At 44.8% G+C, this 17251-nt stretch overlaps 1 protein-coding gene across 2 annotated transcripts; it reads right to left on the reverse strand.

Moving 5' to 3' along the window:
* Positions 1 to 1226: 1226 nt before the first annotated feature.
* On the reverse strand, positions 1227 to 16596 carry rfwd3 (ring finger and WD repeat domain 3). Of its 2 annotated transcripts, none has more exons than XM_080474625.1 (13): positions 16405 to 16596; positions 14718 to 14995; positions 14395 to 14648; positions 13161 to 13216; positions 12571 to 12750; positions 12399 to 12490; positions 10440 to 10554; positions 8239 to 8470; positions 4510 to 4660; positions 4254 to 4430; positions 3960 to 4174; positions 2616 to 2830; positions 1227 to 2456 (listed from the first exon to the last, which is right to left on the reverse strand). In XM_080474625.1, exons 2-13 carry the CDS (start codon positions 14993 to 14995, stop codon positions 2313 to 2315), a joined length of 2109 nt encoding a protein of 702 aa, XP_080330751.1. In that variant the 5' UTR covers positions 16405 to 16596; the 3' UTR covers positions 1227 to 2312. The 2 variants fall into 2 exon arrangements, with proteins under 2 accessions (XP_080330751.1, XP_080330752.1); XM_080474626.1 differs by having other exon boundaries at positions 14395 to 14589; positions 14764 to 14995; positions 16405 to 16459.
* Positions 16597 to 17251: the final 655 nt, after the last annotated feature.

Here is a 17251-nt window from a genome sequence, read left to right on the forward strand (position 1 = left end):
TGATGATGTTTGGAGGTTCCAATTCTTTTATGTTACCTGAACGCACCGTTAGAGCGAGTTGGCCTGTGATTGGCTGAGAGTGGAGAAGGGGGCGGGTCAGGTGAGCCTGTAGGCGAGTGTGTCCGTTTGGAGGAGAATAAACTGGAGCGGCCGGAGCGGATTTACTCGTCTTCCTTTCCAACGTCCTGCAGGACACTACAGTAGTAACATACAGCGAAGGAGAAGTAACTTTAATCTGATTACTGGTTTGGAAATAGGAACGCGTTAGATTACTCATCACTGAAAAAAGTTAATGAGAGTAACGCCTTGCTAAGTAACTGGCGTCACTGACCACACTCTCCACAGTAAAGATTGGCGAGTGACCCTAGTGGGAGCAGCACTCTGCCTGAATGTAAAGTACAGAAGAAGAAGAATGTGCCATGTCACCACCGAATGAGGTCTTGACTCGGACAGGAAGTCGCTGACCTCTGTGGGCGCCAAACCCCCAACAAGGGAGCGTCACAGGCAACTGCCGACATTTCCAGCTGACCGACTGTTGTCATCCAACAGCTGAGTGCAGACATGGTCACGGCCTGACTGCAGGCAGGTCGGCGCTCATATTACATCAGGGAAAACACGCCACAGCACATACATAACTGATCATGGCTCGCGGAGCACCGCTGCTCACCGTAGGACCGCCAAGGCGACAGAGGAGAACTCACTGTGCACAGAACACACGCCGCACACTTATCACGTTTCTCATCCTCGTGTTCCTGTGGTTCTACTTCCAGCCTGCCCTCCATTTGCATTGCATACATTCACCCGTGGTTCCCGCTGTGCTCCATCACTGTGACTGTTAGGATTTCATGCCGATGACTATTTCGCACTAAAACAGCTCCTGGCAATTTTCCATGGTTTCATGTAAGGTTGATGGAATATGATCAAAAAGGTGGAAATTGTGAAGTAAACTATGCTTTTATTTTGTACTTTGTCTCTCACACACACACACACACACACACACACACACACACACACACACACACACACACACACACACACACACACACACACGTACTCTCGAATCATACTGGCACTGTAGCATGAATTCTCTGATTTTGGGATTGTTCTTTTGGCTCGTGTGCATGTAACACACCCAGGGAATATAAAGTGTTTATAACCTTATCACAGTTTTGTATGCACACACACATGAAAAAAAAAAAAAAGTGAACAGACTTCACAAAGCAGAAGGATTTTAAATGAAAAAAAACACACTTTTTATTTACTTTTAGGTTGTACACAAAACAGTTGGTACCAAATATACATATATACAACTCTGTAAGACAAGGCAATTAAGGAAAATGAAGCAATAACAGCAGATTACTTTGGCACTTAATGTTCCACAGAAAAAGACCTCAGAGTCAGAACGTCACTTATTGATGCATGAATGCAAACATTATTCAGATGTTTACCATAAAAACCTTCCTGCAGCTCATTCCGTTGTCATAAAAACTGCTTCGGCTTATTTAACCTACTCGTAATGCCAAACTGACCTTGTAAAAAATATGGAGAATGTGCATCTTCTGTTCGTTTTCTCTGCAAAACTTATTACTTCAGATCACAAGACAGCATCTGCAGCTGGAGCAGAGCCCCATGTGGACTTTACAGCTTCAACACATCTTACTCGGCAGCTTGAGGTATAAATGTGCAACCAAATCAAATACAGCAAACAAAACTCAGTCGACTCCATGTAAATGCAGTTTATCTTCATTTTCTGTAACTGAAGGCTGGTAATCATACACTGGGGACACACTGCCGACTCGGCTCTGCTTCTAATTGTGTAAAACTAATTTTATCACCATAATTTTGAGCAATAACTGCTTCTGAGGCTGAAATGAAAGCCAATCCAGCCAATCCAGCCAATCCAGCCATGAGCAGTCTGGTGGCTTCTGTCACTGGAATGGTGCGAATACAATAATGAACTGGAACGTAAATACATATTTCACAGGAATATCCATTTTTTTTTGTGATCCTGAATTGCTTTGCAATGGTATGAAGGTACAAACACACAATGCTGCACGTATGAGGATAAAAGAGAAGCTGTACAGGGGCTAACCAATCAGAAGAAAGATGACATGGGGCCTCATAAAAGGACCAATGAAAGATTGAGAAGGCAGCATATTTACAATAAGTACCATATAAAGACAATCAAAACTTTGGAGATCTCCAGAAAGGCACTGAACTACACTCACGGCAATCTGCCGACCGTGTCAACATCCACTTAAAAGTTTAGCAGCTGTGGATTTCACGCAGGTTTACATAGAGCTTCAGGGACGTCACTCCCACCTGTAGACCTTCAGCATCTTCTCTGTGAGCGCGGCCAGGAAGTGCTCACCGTTCACCGAGAGGGAGCTGATGTCCAGCACCGGGAGGTCAGCTGGGAGCTTCTGGAGGAGGGAGCCGCTGCCGGCATCCCACACCTGAGGACGAGCGGGAGAAGACACTTTCAGGGTCTTTCATATGGAAGATCATGCAGTTTAAGTGTGGAACTCCCTGTAATCTTGTGAAAATCCTGCTTTCAATGCATTTAAGTGCTTCATCAATGTGTTTGACACCTAAAAATACAACTCCAGACTCACCATGGTGGAGTTGGAGGCCTCGTCTCCGGCGCAGACCAGTGTGCGGTCCCCGTCTGGACTCTTGAAGACGGCGTTCTTAGTGAGCAGCGTGCAGGACGAGCCTGCGCTGAAGGTCTGCACCGGCGAGCAGGAACAGTCGGGGTGCTGGTCGGACTCCAGCTGTGGGCTGCGGCTCAGAGCCATTAGCACACAGTGCAGCGACGGGTTGGAGCGGCCTGCAGCACAGACAGACACAGATCAGATCTACACTCCGAAGAATTCACAACAGACCAGGGGCTTCATCTATAGAACACTGCGTAGGATTCCTACTAAAAATGTACGTGGGCCCAAAAGCTGAAAATGGTGTGCGCCCCAAAAACATTGGTATGGTTAAAACGGTGCGTACGCACATCTGCATACACTTTCCTTCTCTAGATCCCAGTCCATCTGGAAGGTGAACAGTTCATCTCCCGTCCTCAACACGTCCATTTTCTACCATAAATAGTCAATGATAAGGGCCTCGTCAATATTTTTGCATCTCAATCAGCCTGTTGATCGCCGGCATGAGAAGCTAAATTCTGGCAGAAAAGAGGAAGAAAAGGAATTTTACGGAGAGAAATAGTCATGGAGGAGGTGGAGGTCAGGAGATGATATTATTTGGTGCAGAAATTTCGGCAGTGCAGCTCCTCCACAGTTCGGCCAGGACGGTTACCACAGCCGAAACTAATTTCTTGGGCCAGAGGGAGCTGGCCGATGGAAATGACGTCATTTTGTTGGACAGGACCCCGCACTGCCAAACTTTCTTCTTGTTCTTATGGAGGAGGAATTGGCCTTAAGTGTTCTCAGTCCTAGAGGCAGCATGAGGCGAGTCTACAACCAACACAAGTTGCTCGGGTTGAGCAGCGCATCCAAGATGGCACATCAATACGAGCTGTGGCAAGAAGGTTTGCTGTGTCTCCCAGCACAGTGTCCAGGGCATGGAGGACATACCAGGAGACAGGCCAGGACACCCGGAGACGTGGAGGGGGGCGTAGGAGGGCAACAAGCCAGCAGCAGGACTGCTACCTACTTCTTTGCAGATTTGTAAATGTAATACTTTTTAGACCTGAGACCCACGGGAACCTGATTTTAGATGTAAATCAGCTGTTGTTGATGCACTGGCTTATCAGGAGTGAGGAGGAGCTGGAGCTTGGTAGAACGAGTGCTCACATCTTGTTTTCATCTCAAAGGGTGACGACGAGAAGTTAAAACAAAAAAAAGCGGTTGTTTTTCCAGAGGAACCTGCGAGTTTAATCACTTAATTAAACATTTGCTGTGTCTGAATATTTCAACAGAACATTCAGCCCTCTGGGCCAACAGTCTTACCGGGCCTGTATGTGACCAGACAGTGTCTGCTCTCCGTCTCCACCTGGATGTCAATGCACCGAGCTGTCTCCAGCGGCAGGATGTGTGGTCTGTACGTGGCCTCGTTCACCTGCTCCCAGAAGCAGCCGCCCTCCAGCGAGCCGGTGATGAGCCCGCCGCATGGGAAGGAGCTGGATGTGGCCCGGGGGATGTAACAAAGTGACGCAACGGGGCACCTGTTAACATAACAGTTACAGGTCAGCAGCTGAGGACTGAAAAGTTCCCTTGGACACCCGGGGGCTTCAGTGTAAGCACCTGGAGCGCAGCGGCCGAAGCTCCTGCACATGTGTGCTTGTGTCTCTGGTGTCGTAGATGAGCACTGAGCCGTGGCTCAGGCCAGCATAGATGTAGTTGCTGTTGTCCAAGCACCAGCAGCAACTCCACACTGGTTTTCCTGCATTGTAGGTCTGAACCACTGTGTTGGTCAGCAGGCTGCAACACAAACACACAAAGTGTGAGAGAGCGGAGAGAAAAACATCCAGAGACCTGCAACTCTGTGGCATGAGCCCACCTGGTCAGTTTGATGGTGTTGTCGAGGGCGGCGGACAGCAGCAGGCTGTCGTTCTGCCTGTTGAACGACAGACCTCTGATCTGTTTACTGTGGATGGGGATGTACTGACTTGCCTTCATGTTCACCATGCTCACCTTCTTCACCCCGAAACCTAAAAACAGCAGAAAGGAAACACTCCTGTCAGGTTGTTACCAGTGTACGTTGTGAAGTCTTCAGGAAATATGTGACCAGAAAATATGGAACTGTTGTTTTGATTTCAGAATCACAAACAGTAGAACAGTAGAACCTGTGAGGAGTGGACCCGGTAAGAGTGGACACCCTGTACTGGGCGGACACGTCACTGTCTACACACACATATTTAACTGTTCACACACCTTAATGAGGACAACCTGCCTGACGAGGACAACAGACGGGTTTTCTTGGCAAATTTCAAGCTGAGCGACACTAAAACGGCCAAAATACTTGGGCTGGACCCGATTATAGGAATATTCAGACATTGTGGTGTCAGATTACCTCTGAAATCTGAATAATTGGCACTTCCCCGCAGTACAAGGTGCTGTGCTGTGCTGTGCTGTGAAGCTCCGCTCCGTCAGCCCCTCCATGATTTCTGCATTGCGTGTACACAGACCGTGCTCGGGCCGCGGGTGTTAAATGATTGCATCATACTACGCTCTGGGCTCACTTCCAGGAGCGCTCCATGATGTAACGTAATGATCCCAGAAATATCTCCACTTCTGCTGCCCGGCATTCTCCACCTTTCCCATAGTAGTTTACGTTTCACGTCAGGAGTTCTGAGCCTCTGGCTCTTTATTTGCTTGTTTAAATTGTTCAGACGTGGAGACGGAGGATCTCCTCACACAAGCGCCCATTAGGCTCTGGCGCGTGCGCAGTCGGTGCACACAGGTCACACGGTCACAAAATTTGGGCTGTGCGGTCGACCGCAGAGGGTCGGAGTGGAGCCCAGCGCACAGGGTGGATGACGATTTTGACGTCACGCGTCCTCTGCTCACACGAAAGTTTCACTTTCCTTTAACAGCAGAGAACATCAGGCCCGGGGGTCAAAACCAACCAAGAGGCTCCAGTCTGGTCCCACCAAGCAAAGAGGTTATAGAGGATTTATACAAGTTTGGGTTTTTTGACATTTCATTGTATTTTGCACCAGAATGTTTCATTAAAATTGACTTTATGTTGAGATTGTAATAATTTTCAGTACTGTTTGATCTTGCAAAAATACAGATAATTTCATTACTTCCACTGTGACCACGACAAAGAAAAACTTTCAAGTGTAAATTTAAAGGTTATTATGGTAATATTTTACCAGTCTGGTCCACTCACGATGAAACTGGACTGTATGTGGTCCCTGAAGTAAATTAAATCTTATTTAATAATTATTTTGTACACATCTTATATACATATGTATATATATTTTATACATCCATCTTTGTATTGGTTCAGTTATTTGCTTTTAAATGACCATAACATATTTGGAGTTTGTTTCGTTCAATATCAACTGGTCCTACAATTTGTCCTTGTGTTGTGTCCCTCTGAAGAGAGGACACCTGTCTTCAGAGGACACTTGCCCTTGCATGTTAGTGCGTCCCTAAATCAGAGGTTTTACTGTATTTTATTAATCCCTGGGGGAAATTCTTGTAACACAGCTCCACACAGAATGAATAGGATAGAAGTTGATGGAAGGTAATCATCACTGCAGAATAACATAAAATAAGTAATGTTATATTAAATGTCAATATATACTGGGTTAAGCTCAGCAGTGACTGTGTTGTGTCGCTTGTTAAGCTCACTCTGCTCTGCTACATCACATCATTTACAAGGAGGAGTTCTAGAGTCTTTTTGCCACAGGAATGAAGGATCTCCTGCACTCTGTTGTGGACTTTGGTGGAATGAGTCTGATGCTGAAGGAGCTTCTGCTGCTGACCAGGACATCATTGAGGGCTGAGAATCATTGTTGAAGATGGATTCTCCTTGCTGAGACCACCTGTACAGAGTCCATCTACACCCAGCCTAACCCTAACCCTCCTCAGTCTCGTGTGGAGGAGTCTAGACAGTGAGGAGCCTTTCACATTCAGATAGTCGTCACTCTCGACTTGCCCGCAATATTTAAATATTTCATCTGCCGTAAACCCTCCGTTGTTTTTTTTACATAAGTCGCTTTGCGCTCACTGGTTGATTTGTTAACTGGGTTTATTAAAACGTAGGCGCGCGAAACAACATGGCGGCCTTTTAACGAGATGCAGACGCTCCTCTCAGTAACAGGAGAGGAGGAGATTCAGCAGGAGCTGGACGCTGCTATTCACAATGAGAAAGTTTGACCTGAGTCCTAGAGAACAACTCGGACGGCCGCCGGCCGCTTCCGTGTTCTTCGCTGGACGCGTTTCCGAGTCGTTCACAACCCCGCCTACATTTTTACCATACTTTCTGTGGTGAGACCACGCGACAGAGTTGGGCCTGGGTGCGCTTTGCCGTACCGTAACCTCCCGCTCCACCCTGCTCCGGTACGTGGCAGAGCGGGAAGGTCAAGCAAACGCACCCAGACCGAACTCTGTTGCGCGGTCCCACTACAGAAAGTGCGATAAAATGAAAATGGGAGTGATTGCGATAGGCTGCATACATCTTGTGTGCACGCACTGCCATTGGGTCAGTTCTTACTGTGACCTCCGCTCACTGCACAGTTCTGAAAACACAATTAAAGGTATAGCAAAGACTGCCTGTCTTTCATCTGAGCGGGAGAATTCAGTGTGACCACGAGGGATGCACCGATCCACATTTTTTTGACTTCCAATCCGATCCCGATACCTCAACCTGGATATCTGCTGAGACCAATACTATTCCGATATCAGAGCTCGGTTTGCTTTGATAGTTATTATCATTATTGTTGATTTTATATGAGGCTGTAATAAACTCCTCTCTACAGGCAATTATGAAATGTACTAATGTTTGCATGTATTCTCTCAAAAGGCCACTTGAGGTTAGTATCAGGTCAGAAAAGGAAGCAGGACAAACTATTTTTGTTCAAATTGGACAATGTGGGGGTCTGCGTGACGTCATCATCTCACAATAAACTAGTTCTATCTTTAAAACCTCAGAATCACTTTATTAATTAATGGAGAAATTCTTTAGCAACGCAGCACCAACAGCAGTGCTTCCAGCTCTGACACAACACGAATGATTGGGACTATTTTCAGGGAGTTTTGCATTTTGCAGCCCGAGAGCAGAGCGGCGGCAGGGAATCCCTTGTGGAGTCATTTCAGCAGACAGTAAAGCACAGACGTGGCTCATGGATCGGAGATCTCAGCTGTTTGGATCGGAAATTTCTAAACCGTGAATTACCACCTTTTCTTCAGACTACCCCATACCTCTTTCTGTTCCATCAACTATCTATACATCTTCCTTCATTTCAATCTTCTGAAGTCTTCCTCTTCTTCTCTTGACTCCCAGCTCCACCTCCAAATATATTCATTATCTCTCCTCAGAATGCATCTAAACCATCTCCTGGTCTCTCTGGCTTTATTAACCGAATTTTATTCTGGTCACTCCAAGTGGAAGAAATGCAGCATGTTTATTTGTCTCATTTGAGTAACACTACATGCAACCCATTCACTGCAAACAGAAAGAAGCTTCAGGGGAGAAAAACTGAATTCACATCCAGGCTTATTCGGTTAAAGTGTCAGTATTTTGGGGGAAAGAAAGTGAGGGGAGAAGCGGACTCACCAGGAAGCAGCGTGGAGTGAGGTGATGGTTGTGAGGCCAGCAGACAGCCAAGTGGCTCACAGTAGGAGAGCACCCTGCAGCCTCCCGACTGAGACACCAGCACGGCGTTGGAGAAGCTGTACTGGGACATCTTGGAGCCCATTTGAGACGCACCAAGGAGAGAGGAGGAAGACGAGGATGAGGACGAGGCGGCTGAGCTCCTGCCAGCCTTGGTCATCAGGGCCCTCAGCTCCTGCACGGCCAGAAAGAATGAGCAAATTAACAATGTTCCACACTCATGAATATCTATGATGCAGGCTAGAGATGGTAAAGATTTGGAATATGGCGTCAATAAACATCTGGATCATACAGGCATTTATTGAGCCCCAGATTTTACTGAGTTTACGGAGTCTGGATGATTACAGATCATGCAAAAAATAAATAAATAAATATATATATATATATAATAATGACAATCGCTTTATATTAGGGTTAGGCGATATGGCAAAAATATCCTATCATGAATTTTTTTTAAATAAAATCACAATATCAATTTTATTACAATTCTTAATAACATTGGTTTTTGAGCTTCATTTGCAAGTTTCTGAAAAGTGCAACCAAACCATTATCCAATGAAACACAAGAGCCCAACAGAAAAAATAAAAGACAATTTAGGCCAAAGAACCTTTCTGAACATATTTTAATATAAATGGTTATAGTGCATAATGATGGCAACATGTGCTAAGAACGTAAACATACCAAAAGGTAAACAACACTCTATATCAATAATATCAACAGGTATCAACTAAGGCAATTCTGCAAAATATTATTTGACAGTCATTTTAACAGGATTGAAGTATGCCACAAGAGTAAATAGCTTATAGAGTAGCATTAAATAAAAATGCAAACTCAAGTAACTGAGGTTATCTCTTAAAGGGCAGCGATTTAAACAATAAAACTCCAATGTCTATAACCTGACTATTAAAACTCTAACAGCTTTACAACATTTTACTGCTCAGACATTTGACCCAGAGTTCTTCTCTCCTGCTGAAAAGGAGGCGCATTATGACAGATTACGTCCAACCCGTGGCTGTGCCCACGTTTGTAAATCACGGTTGTTTACGTTTTGTCTTTGGGGGAAAAAGCCAAACCATTTTAACACGAAAGGACGTGGAGTTTCTTTTCGGGACCAACTCCCCGTTTCTCCTTCAGCCACGCCTCCCCCACTACACAACTACAACAAACACGCTGATTGGTTGGTCAGGTGCATGCGAAACTTCTTAGGGCCCGTCCATGCTTTCCGTGCTCACGTGCGCGTCATCCACCCTGTGTGCTCGGCTCCACTCCGACCCTCTGCGGTCGACCTGTGTGCACCAACTACGCACGCGCCAGAGCCTAATGGACGCTTGTGCGAGGAGATCCTCCGTCTCCACGTCTGAACAATCACAATTTATAAGCAAATAAAGAGCCGGAGGCTCAGAACTCGTGAAGCGAAACATAAATTGCTTTAGGAAAGGAGAACGCCACAACGAGAAACCATTTTCAGGATGGTTAATTTATGTTATGGAACGCACACGGAAGGGAGCCCAGAGTGTAGTATGATGCAGTCGTGTGCGCAACCCCAACCTGCGCACAGTCTGTGGACACGTAATGTGGAAAGCATGAAGGGGCCTTGATGCGTCAGCATAGAACTGCAACATATAGAATGTTTTACAGCTGATTCTACAATCTCTCTGCTTTGTCAGATGGTCAACACGTTCTAATCCTTCACGATCTAATATCGAACACATCTACTTTATATCAACACCAACTGATTGAAACTGCGGACCAGAATAGGTGGATCCCTTTAGATTAGAGGTTTCAAACACATTTTGGTCCACAAACAATCAAATCTGAGATCCAGAAGAAATAGTAGCATGACAAGTTATTGTATGAATGTTAACAACCATGTAAAGAAATACAAGTAACTCCTGGAACTGTCCACATTATTGTTCTGTGAACTTAGATTTTCTCAAGGTAACTAGTTAAGTATCATTGATCTCGGAGCTAAAAGCACTGTTGCATGAGAACAGCAGTTATACTTATTGCAAAACGTCCAGTTAACGTCTGTTATTTTTAAACTTGGTGTTCTAGCAGACAGGAATGAAACTCATCCTGCATGTTTATCATATTTAATAGAACGAAATGGTGAACTGGGGAGAAAGAAAGGGAGATGTTGATACCTGTAGTTCCTGTTGTGCTTGGCCGTATTTGTTTGTGACAACCTGCAGTTTGAGCTTATACTGAGCAGACTCCAGTTCAGCCTTCCTCCTCAAAGACTGCTCCTCTTCCAGAGACCTAAAGCACACAGACGGTAACACAAAATATATTGTGCTCACACAATCATGCACTTTGCACCAGTGGAGAGACACAAGCCAAGACTGATCCGCCTTCTTCTGCGAGGAAAATGTCATTTCTGTGAGATTTGAATGACAGTGAGAGGCACTTGAAGCGAGGCAGCAACGATGGTAAGAGCCCCTGAAATGTGCTTTTGTGTCATTTCTTACTGATGGTATATCTATGAACACTTTTACTATGTCCTCACTTTACAAAAGATATTTCCTGTTTGCCAAGAAGATGTCCAGGGTGTAAACTGCCCTCCCCCACGGTAGGCTGGGGAGATTTTCAACGCACTGCGACCTTGAACAGGATTAAGCGGTATGAAAGAGGGATGGATGCGCAAACGTGATGATTTGGCATTAAACTGTAGGAGGCAGAGGCAACCACAAAATGAGTCAATGATACCACATACTTTCATAAGAATTGTGGCTAGTTCACAGCAGTTTCTCGATACCATAGCGCTAAATTGAAGGGAATAGTCAATTCCCATTAAAAAAAAAAAACAAGTAATGATTGGGTGAAAATTTTACAATTACATAATATTCAATTAATGTCATGGAAATGATACTGGTAATCAAAAACATGAGTATAATTGATAAATGAATTTATTTTCCAATGTTTCAAAATATACATTAACAATGGATTTCCTTGTTCAAATGTTTGATTTAAGTTACAAAACTGCAGTTCAGCGTTAACGAATTGCATAAATGAACAATTAAACAGTAACGTTTTTGGGGTAAAGCTCTTCAAAACTCAAAAGTTCATTACCTCCAAATGATTTAAAAATAAATATTGAACATCACTCAAATCTATCTAGCCGCGTGCAAGACGTACGACTGAGGGTGAAATGAATCGTGAGCTCTTATTGGTCCAAATCATTCATTCTCAGCCGATCACTGATCCGTTTACCAATTCTTCCTATGAAACGATTTACCCCAGCAGAAAATTACACTGCTTTCTGTACATTAACAAAACCCTCATGTCGCCTTCACTACCTACCATCCATAACTCCGCTCGTACTCTTCGTTCTAACTGCTTCATTAAGTCCGTAGAATTCCAGTTCAATCCTCACTCTGGTTTTTTGCCACTAACCACTGAAACCCTCTGCAACAATCCCCAAGACTCACTTCATAATGAATCACTTTTGTCGTTTAAAATAAATCTTGTAGAGAGTCTTTGTGTGTTTTGTTTTGTGATTTTGTGTAATTTGCTGTGCATGTATCTTGTTTTCTTGTCCATAGTGCTGCATGCCTCCTCTTGACTAGGTTGTTATTGAAAACGAGAAACAGTTCTCAACTAATTTACCTGGTAAAAGAAAGGTCAATAAAAATTTTTTAAAAAACAGCGAGACGGTCGCAGAACAGTTGGTTTCGATACAACTCAATGCTAATCTAACCTTAACCTTGATGATAGCAGTAACATGTAGGTATTTCACCCCTCCTTTTCAAGGGATTTAGACATTTTTCACAAAAATGACAAATCAGCGGAAAGCCGAAGAAAATTGCCATTCCATGATTATTCTATAATTGGTCAAAGAAAGACCCAGATTTTATGTGCACAAAGAATTTTAATATCCAATCTGGAGCAGTCTCCTTGAAAGTGTGCACACTGGCAATTCAATGACTCTACTGAGGACAAGCAATATTCCCCTCACTACATGCTGGAGGAAGACTCCAGATTTCACAAGTGTTGAGGATGTATTGCCTGCAATATATACATTTTGCTCACTGGCTTTCATGAGCATCAAAAATAGGAGGCAAATCCAAAATTACAATGGACATGGAAAGATTGTCAACACTCACTTCTTCAAGCTCTCCTGCTCCGAGTTGTCCAACGCTCGGACCTTTAGAGCGTACAGCACCACGATGTCCGAGCGCTTTGCTTTCTTGTTGCACTGCGAATACAAAGAAATACACAACGGACTACTGTCAAACTCTGCCTGTGCTCTGAAAGCTCCCGTGGCAGGTTGCTGACCTGGGGGCATTTAGCAGAGGGGCCTTGGGCTTTCAGCCAGCGCTGGATGCAGGTGTAGCCAAAGAGGTGTCCGCAGCGCAGGGTGGCCGGCCTGTGCTCGCCCGCTGTCGTCCACGCCTCAAAACAGATGGTGCAGGCGTCGCTTTCGCTTTCCTGGCTCGGAGGCAGGACAGGGGCTGGCTAACGGAGCAGAAAGAAGAAGAAAGTAAAAAAACTGAACAAAAAAACAAAATCAGCTCAACAACCAGTGGAGCAGATTCCCAGAGAGCGGCAAGTTGGGATGTATAAATATTAATAATGTTCCTATGACTGCGCTTTAAAGTGTAACGGCAGGCACTTCATTTAACTGCACCCACTTCTAAAACCTCGTCTAATAAACTAAACTAATCATACTATAAACCCATTGGGGACATTCTTTTTCCACTTTGACTCCTCATTTCTAGGACGGGGCGGTGCAGCTCCACAAGCAGATAAAGTAGATGAAGGTTAGGACTCGTACTTAGTTCTTTAACAAAGTGGTAGTGATGCATCTCTAAGAGAAATTCATGTACTAATACTGTGCAGGAATCAGAAGAATGTCTGAACTTTACCTGAGTGTTCAGATTGTGGGCGTCTCTCCTGTCACTGTGTGACGCTGAACTGGAGTCTGAAAAGAAAAACATGTTCCAGATCAGACTCGAAGCCGCTGGCACAAAATTGTTGGTTTTAATTTGCTATAATGACTCTCTTCTTCAAGAGCACGCTGCTGCAAACACAATAAATATTTCATTTCTACAGTTCAGGTGGCGCCATTACAGAACATTCTGAACCAGTGAAAATGTTCCTCATCACTGTGTTACTTATCTAGTTCACCTAAACTGAGCAACCACCGGCTGCGTATCGTGTTAGAGGGCAACAGGACCAGTGAACTTGGTGTGCTGAAGTCTTTTGAAGACAGAAGGAGCAGTAAAAGCAAGTGAGTTTTAAAGTAAGTGCGCAGGAGAGTGAGCGAGTGGCTGCAGCTCATACTTGATTTAGATATTGCGTCTTTTCAATCTTTTGTGAAAATGTTTTCAAATACCAAAGCTGGTTTCTTCAATGTTGCCGGAGTGCGAATACATACTTACTTCTATGAGAAATACAAATCCAAATTTTGCATACTGCTTATTTCGTCATTTATAGTGTCATTGTTTCCTTTGGGATTTTTTCAGCAGCGGGGGGGGGGGGGGGGGGGGTTTACTAAGGTAGTTTACCTTTGTACACCCCACTACACAGACCTCTCCTGTTGCTCTCCTCTCCTGTTCAGGCCAAATAAACTATTTTATGTATTGTCATTTCGACACTAGCAGGAAATAAATGAATGCGGCTGGTGAATATAACTTCAAATGTAATAAGCTGAACTTTTTTCATCCCACCTGTAGAATTTTATGCACTGGTTCAGTTTTCCTTTACTTCGTAGGAGAAGAGCATCATGGTTTACTAAATAAGGACTTTTCTGAGCCGTTATATATTATCCAGTCTATATATAAAAAAATGTTCCCGTTCATTGTTGTACGTGGAAACTCTTAAATGATGTGTGAATTCCTGCCCTCTGCATCTGCTGGGAATTATTTTGACACACTGAAATGGACCTGCCACTACTTCAACTGGCTTTAGCAGCCAAAATGCTGCCTGTGTTCAGTTTCTTTCACCCCCCCCCCCCATATATATATTCATATATTCTAAAGACAACAAATTGAAATAGCATAGACTCTCTAAAATCATAGGCAGAGTTTGATAATTTTGTGAAATGGAGATATGAGCGCAGGTGGAGTAGCACTGTGAAACGACAGAAGTCAGACTTACTGGATGTAGTGGGGTCCTGTGGCTGAACCTGTTGGACAGTGTTGTCGGCGTTTGGACCAGCAGGGACCACTGCCTGAGCAGCAGATGTTCCGTCTTCGTTCCTCTCTGCCTCATCCTCTTCGGAGTCACTGAAGTCTGTGGTGCTGCCTGACTCGGGCTCAGCCACGCTGGCTGCTGGAGCTCGGAGGAGGAAATCTGGGAAGCCGCTGGAGGGAGCTGCAGTCTGGCTGGGGTAGTGCACTCTGAGTCCCTGTCTGTGACGCAAACACACCCTCAGGAAAACTGACAAACTGAGCCTTCCTTCTTTGGGCAACTCAAGTTACCTGAGTCTCCTCCGTATAGGCGCTCCCCGAACTGCCGAGCGTGTACCTGCAGCAACGTGCACCACCCTCTGACTGAATGCCCAGGTGGCAGGAAGCCTGGGAGCTGCAGCTTCCTCATTTTCACCATCGTCTTCATCCACTTCAGTGCTACTGCCTGAGTCAAAGATCACCTGAGGCACATTAGCCCCCTCTGCCAGGTCTGCAGCAGGAGCAGCAGCAACCTCTGGCTGCCTGACACCGCCTGTCTCCACAGCTAGGTCCACCTCCATGGCCTCCATCTGCACAGGAGCAGAGTGCAAACAAAATCCATTAACTTGAAGCCTGAAGCTGAGGGTCAACAGCAGCAGAAGACCACACTGGGTGTCCTTGCTGTCAGCTAAGACCAGGAAACTGAGATTACCAGCATGAAAGCTTGGATCCATCCTGTCTTGTAGCAACTTCTGAGGCTGTTGTTAGTGGTGACGGTACCGGGTAGACTTAAGGCCCGAGAGCATCAAATAAGCATTGTTTAAACAACACAACCAATTTTAGGATTGTTCCTGACCATGCTCATCTTATGATCACAGTCCACCCATCCACTGATAGCTACTAACACAGCATGTCACATTTACTAGTTCACCGGAGGAGAAATGCCCCTTTAGTCTTTAAGCCTGAAAGAGCTCTGTGACATAGTCACAGCACAGATGTTGAGCGAACAAATCTCCAGCACAATTCAGCCACCCAAATTTAAGAAAGTTGCAAATTGTGCTAACATACACAATGCATTATGATGGATCAGACACAACCGTACCCAGTTTTGTCACTTCACTGTGAATGTTAAAGCCTATTTCAAGACAGGAAAGGTCTAAACTATGACAGGTCGTTGCCTGTTGCTTCTTATATGCACCCAACTAGCTAAAGGTTACACACCCAGGGACCATGAGGAAACCGAATAACAAGAGTCATGCCGTCAGGATTTACAGCCATAACGTAAACATATACTAAACTCTATCACGCATGGATAATAATAGTATTAGCGATATAAAATCAAGAATTTTATTTTACATTGTTAAATAATCTGAATTGCAATTTGGTTCACAAGTGCAAACAAAGAAAACAGACAACTCAAACACATAAACAGTGTAAACATTAATTATTGACAAGTAAATGACACGCAAGAGCTGCAAATCGTCTTTTTATTTATTTTTTTGCAGACTTTCCCAGAGACGCACCGAAGTTGTCACCGTGTACATACAGTTTATTATATTCGTATGTTATGGCTGTAAATCCTGATAAAAGCCGCTGGAACGGAACGGACGTCTCCAGCGACCTCCAGGCAGTGTGCGCTCCCGTGGTCGTGAGTCAGTTTTTGGCAGGGAATCACTTTTGTGTACAACACCGGAACTTAATGGTCAGACGCGAGAAGGGGTGCGTCATCCCGCTAAGCTCCTAAATTCAGCCCGAGGTCGTGGAGGCCTCAGCTCGGAGCGACGAAAGCCAAAGTGGCTTCATAATGTCGCATAATGATTCCAAAAATAAAAATAAAAAAACCCCACAGATGATGTCAACAGGGTGCTGTTACCGCCTGAGTGGAAATAAACAAAACAAAGGAAAACAGGGTGCTTGTTTGGCTCCTTGAGAGCGGCTAACAGTCAGAAGCTAACGTTTGTGCAGCAGCAGTGCGCCGCGAGCTTGGTCTAAAACATACCTTTGAAGGCTTAACGGCTCCTGGTCCCGCTTACCAAAGTTGCAGGAGGTAACGACATTACAACAGCGGAAGAAAATAATGTTTCTCAGCCGATTTTGTGGGTAAAAAGACCCCGTTCTGGGTGCACAGCAGCGGATTGAATCAGCGCGAAGAGCAGCGCTCGAATCTCCCGGCGCGAGCCCGCTGTGCTCCACCCCATCCTACCGTGACGTCACAGCCGAAGATTACGTTTTTGTTTGTTTTTTCTTTATTGACAGAAACAGTGCAGTACACTATCAAACAGGGGTCACCAAATGGCTGACCGTGGTCCGGATCCGGACCAAGACGCTGTCCAATCAGGATCTGGACCAACCTCCAGCCAAAACAGAAGGTTATGACTTTCTAAAGGGGCGCTTCTTTTTCAACTGGCGCAGCTATTATCGTGTTTACGGCAATAGTAAACCAGACCGGGCGCTTCTATTTGAGTCGGCGCGGCTTTTATGATCTTTACGGTAATGGTTTATTGGGTGAGGAAACGCATAGACCAATTGGATGTGTGTTAAGCCATTACACGTGACATTACACAGCCAATCAAATCTGTGTTTTTCAGGGGCAAAGCTGAACGTTCACAATAGTGATGGGAAACCCGACTCCTTAAACTGACTCAAGGGTTTATGAGTCATTCATCCAAGTGAACCGGGGAATCTGAGTCATTTGATTCAGTTGCGCAGGTGCATCATTTCTTCCCTCTGCAGGACCTGGATGCTCAGCTGAACTGTGTCACGAAGCACAGGGCGCATCATGTATTAGTAGTAAAATGCTAAAACACTTCTGAAGGAAATAAACAATAAGTACACACTAGTTTTTA

Source organism: Lipophrys pholis (assembly GCF_963383615.2).
Source record: "Lipophrys pholis genome assembly, chromosome: 11".
In the NCBI taxonomy this organism is placed as follows: Eukaryota; Metazoa; Chordata; class Actinopteri; order Blenniiformes; family Blenniidae; genus Lipophrys; species Lipophrys pholis.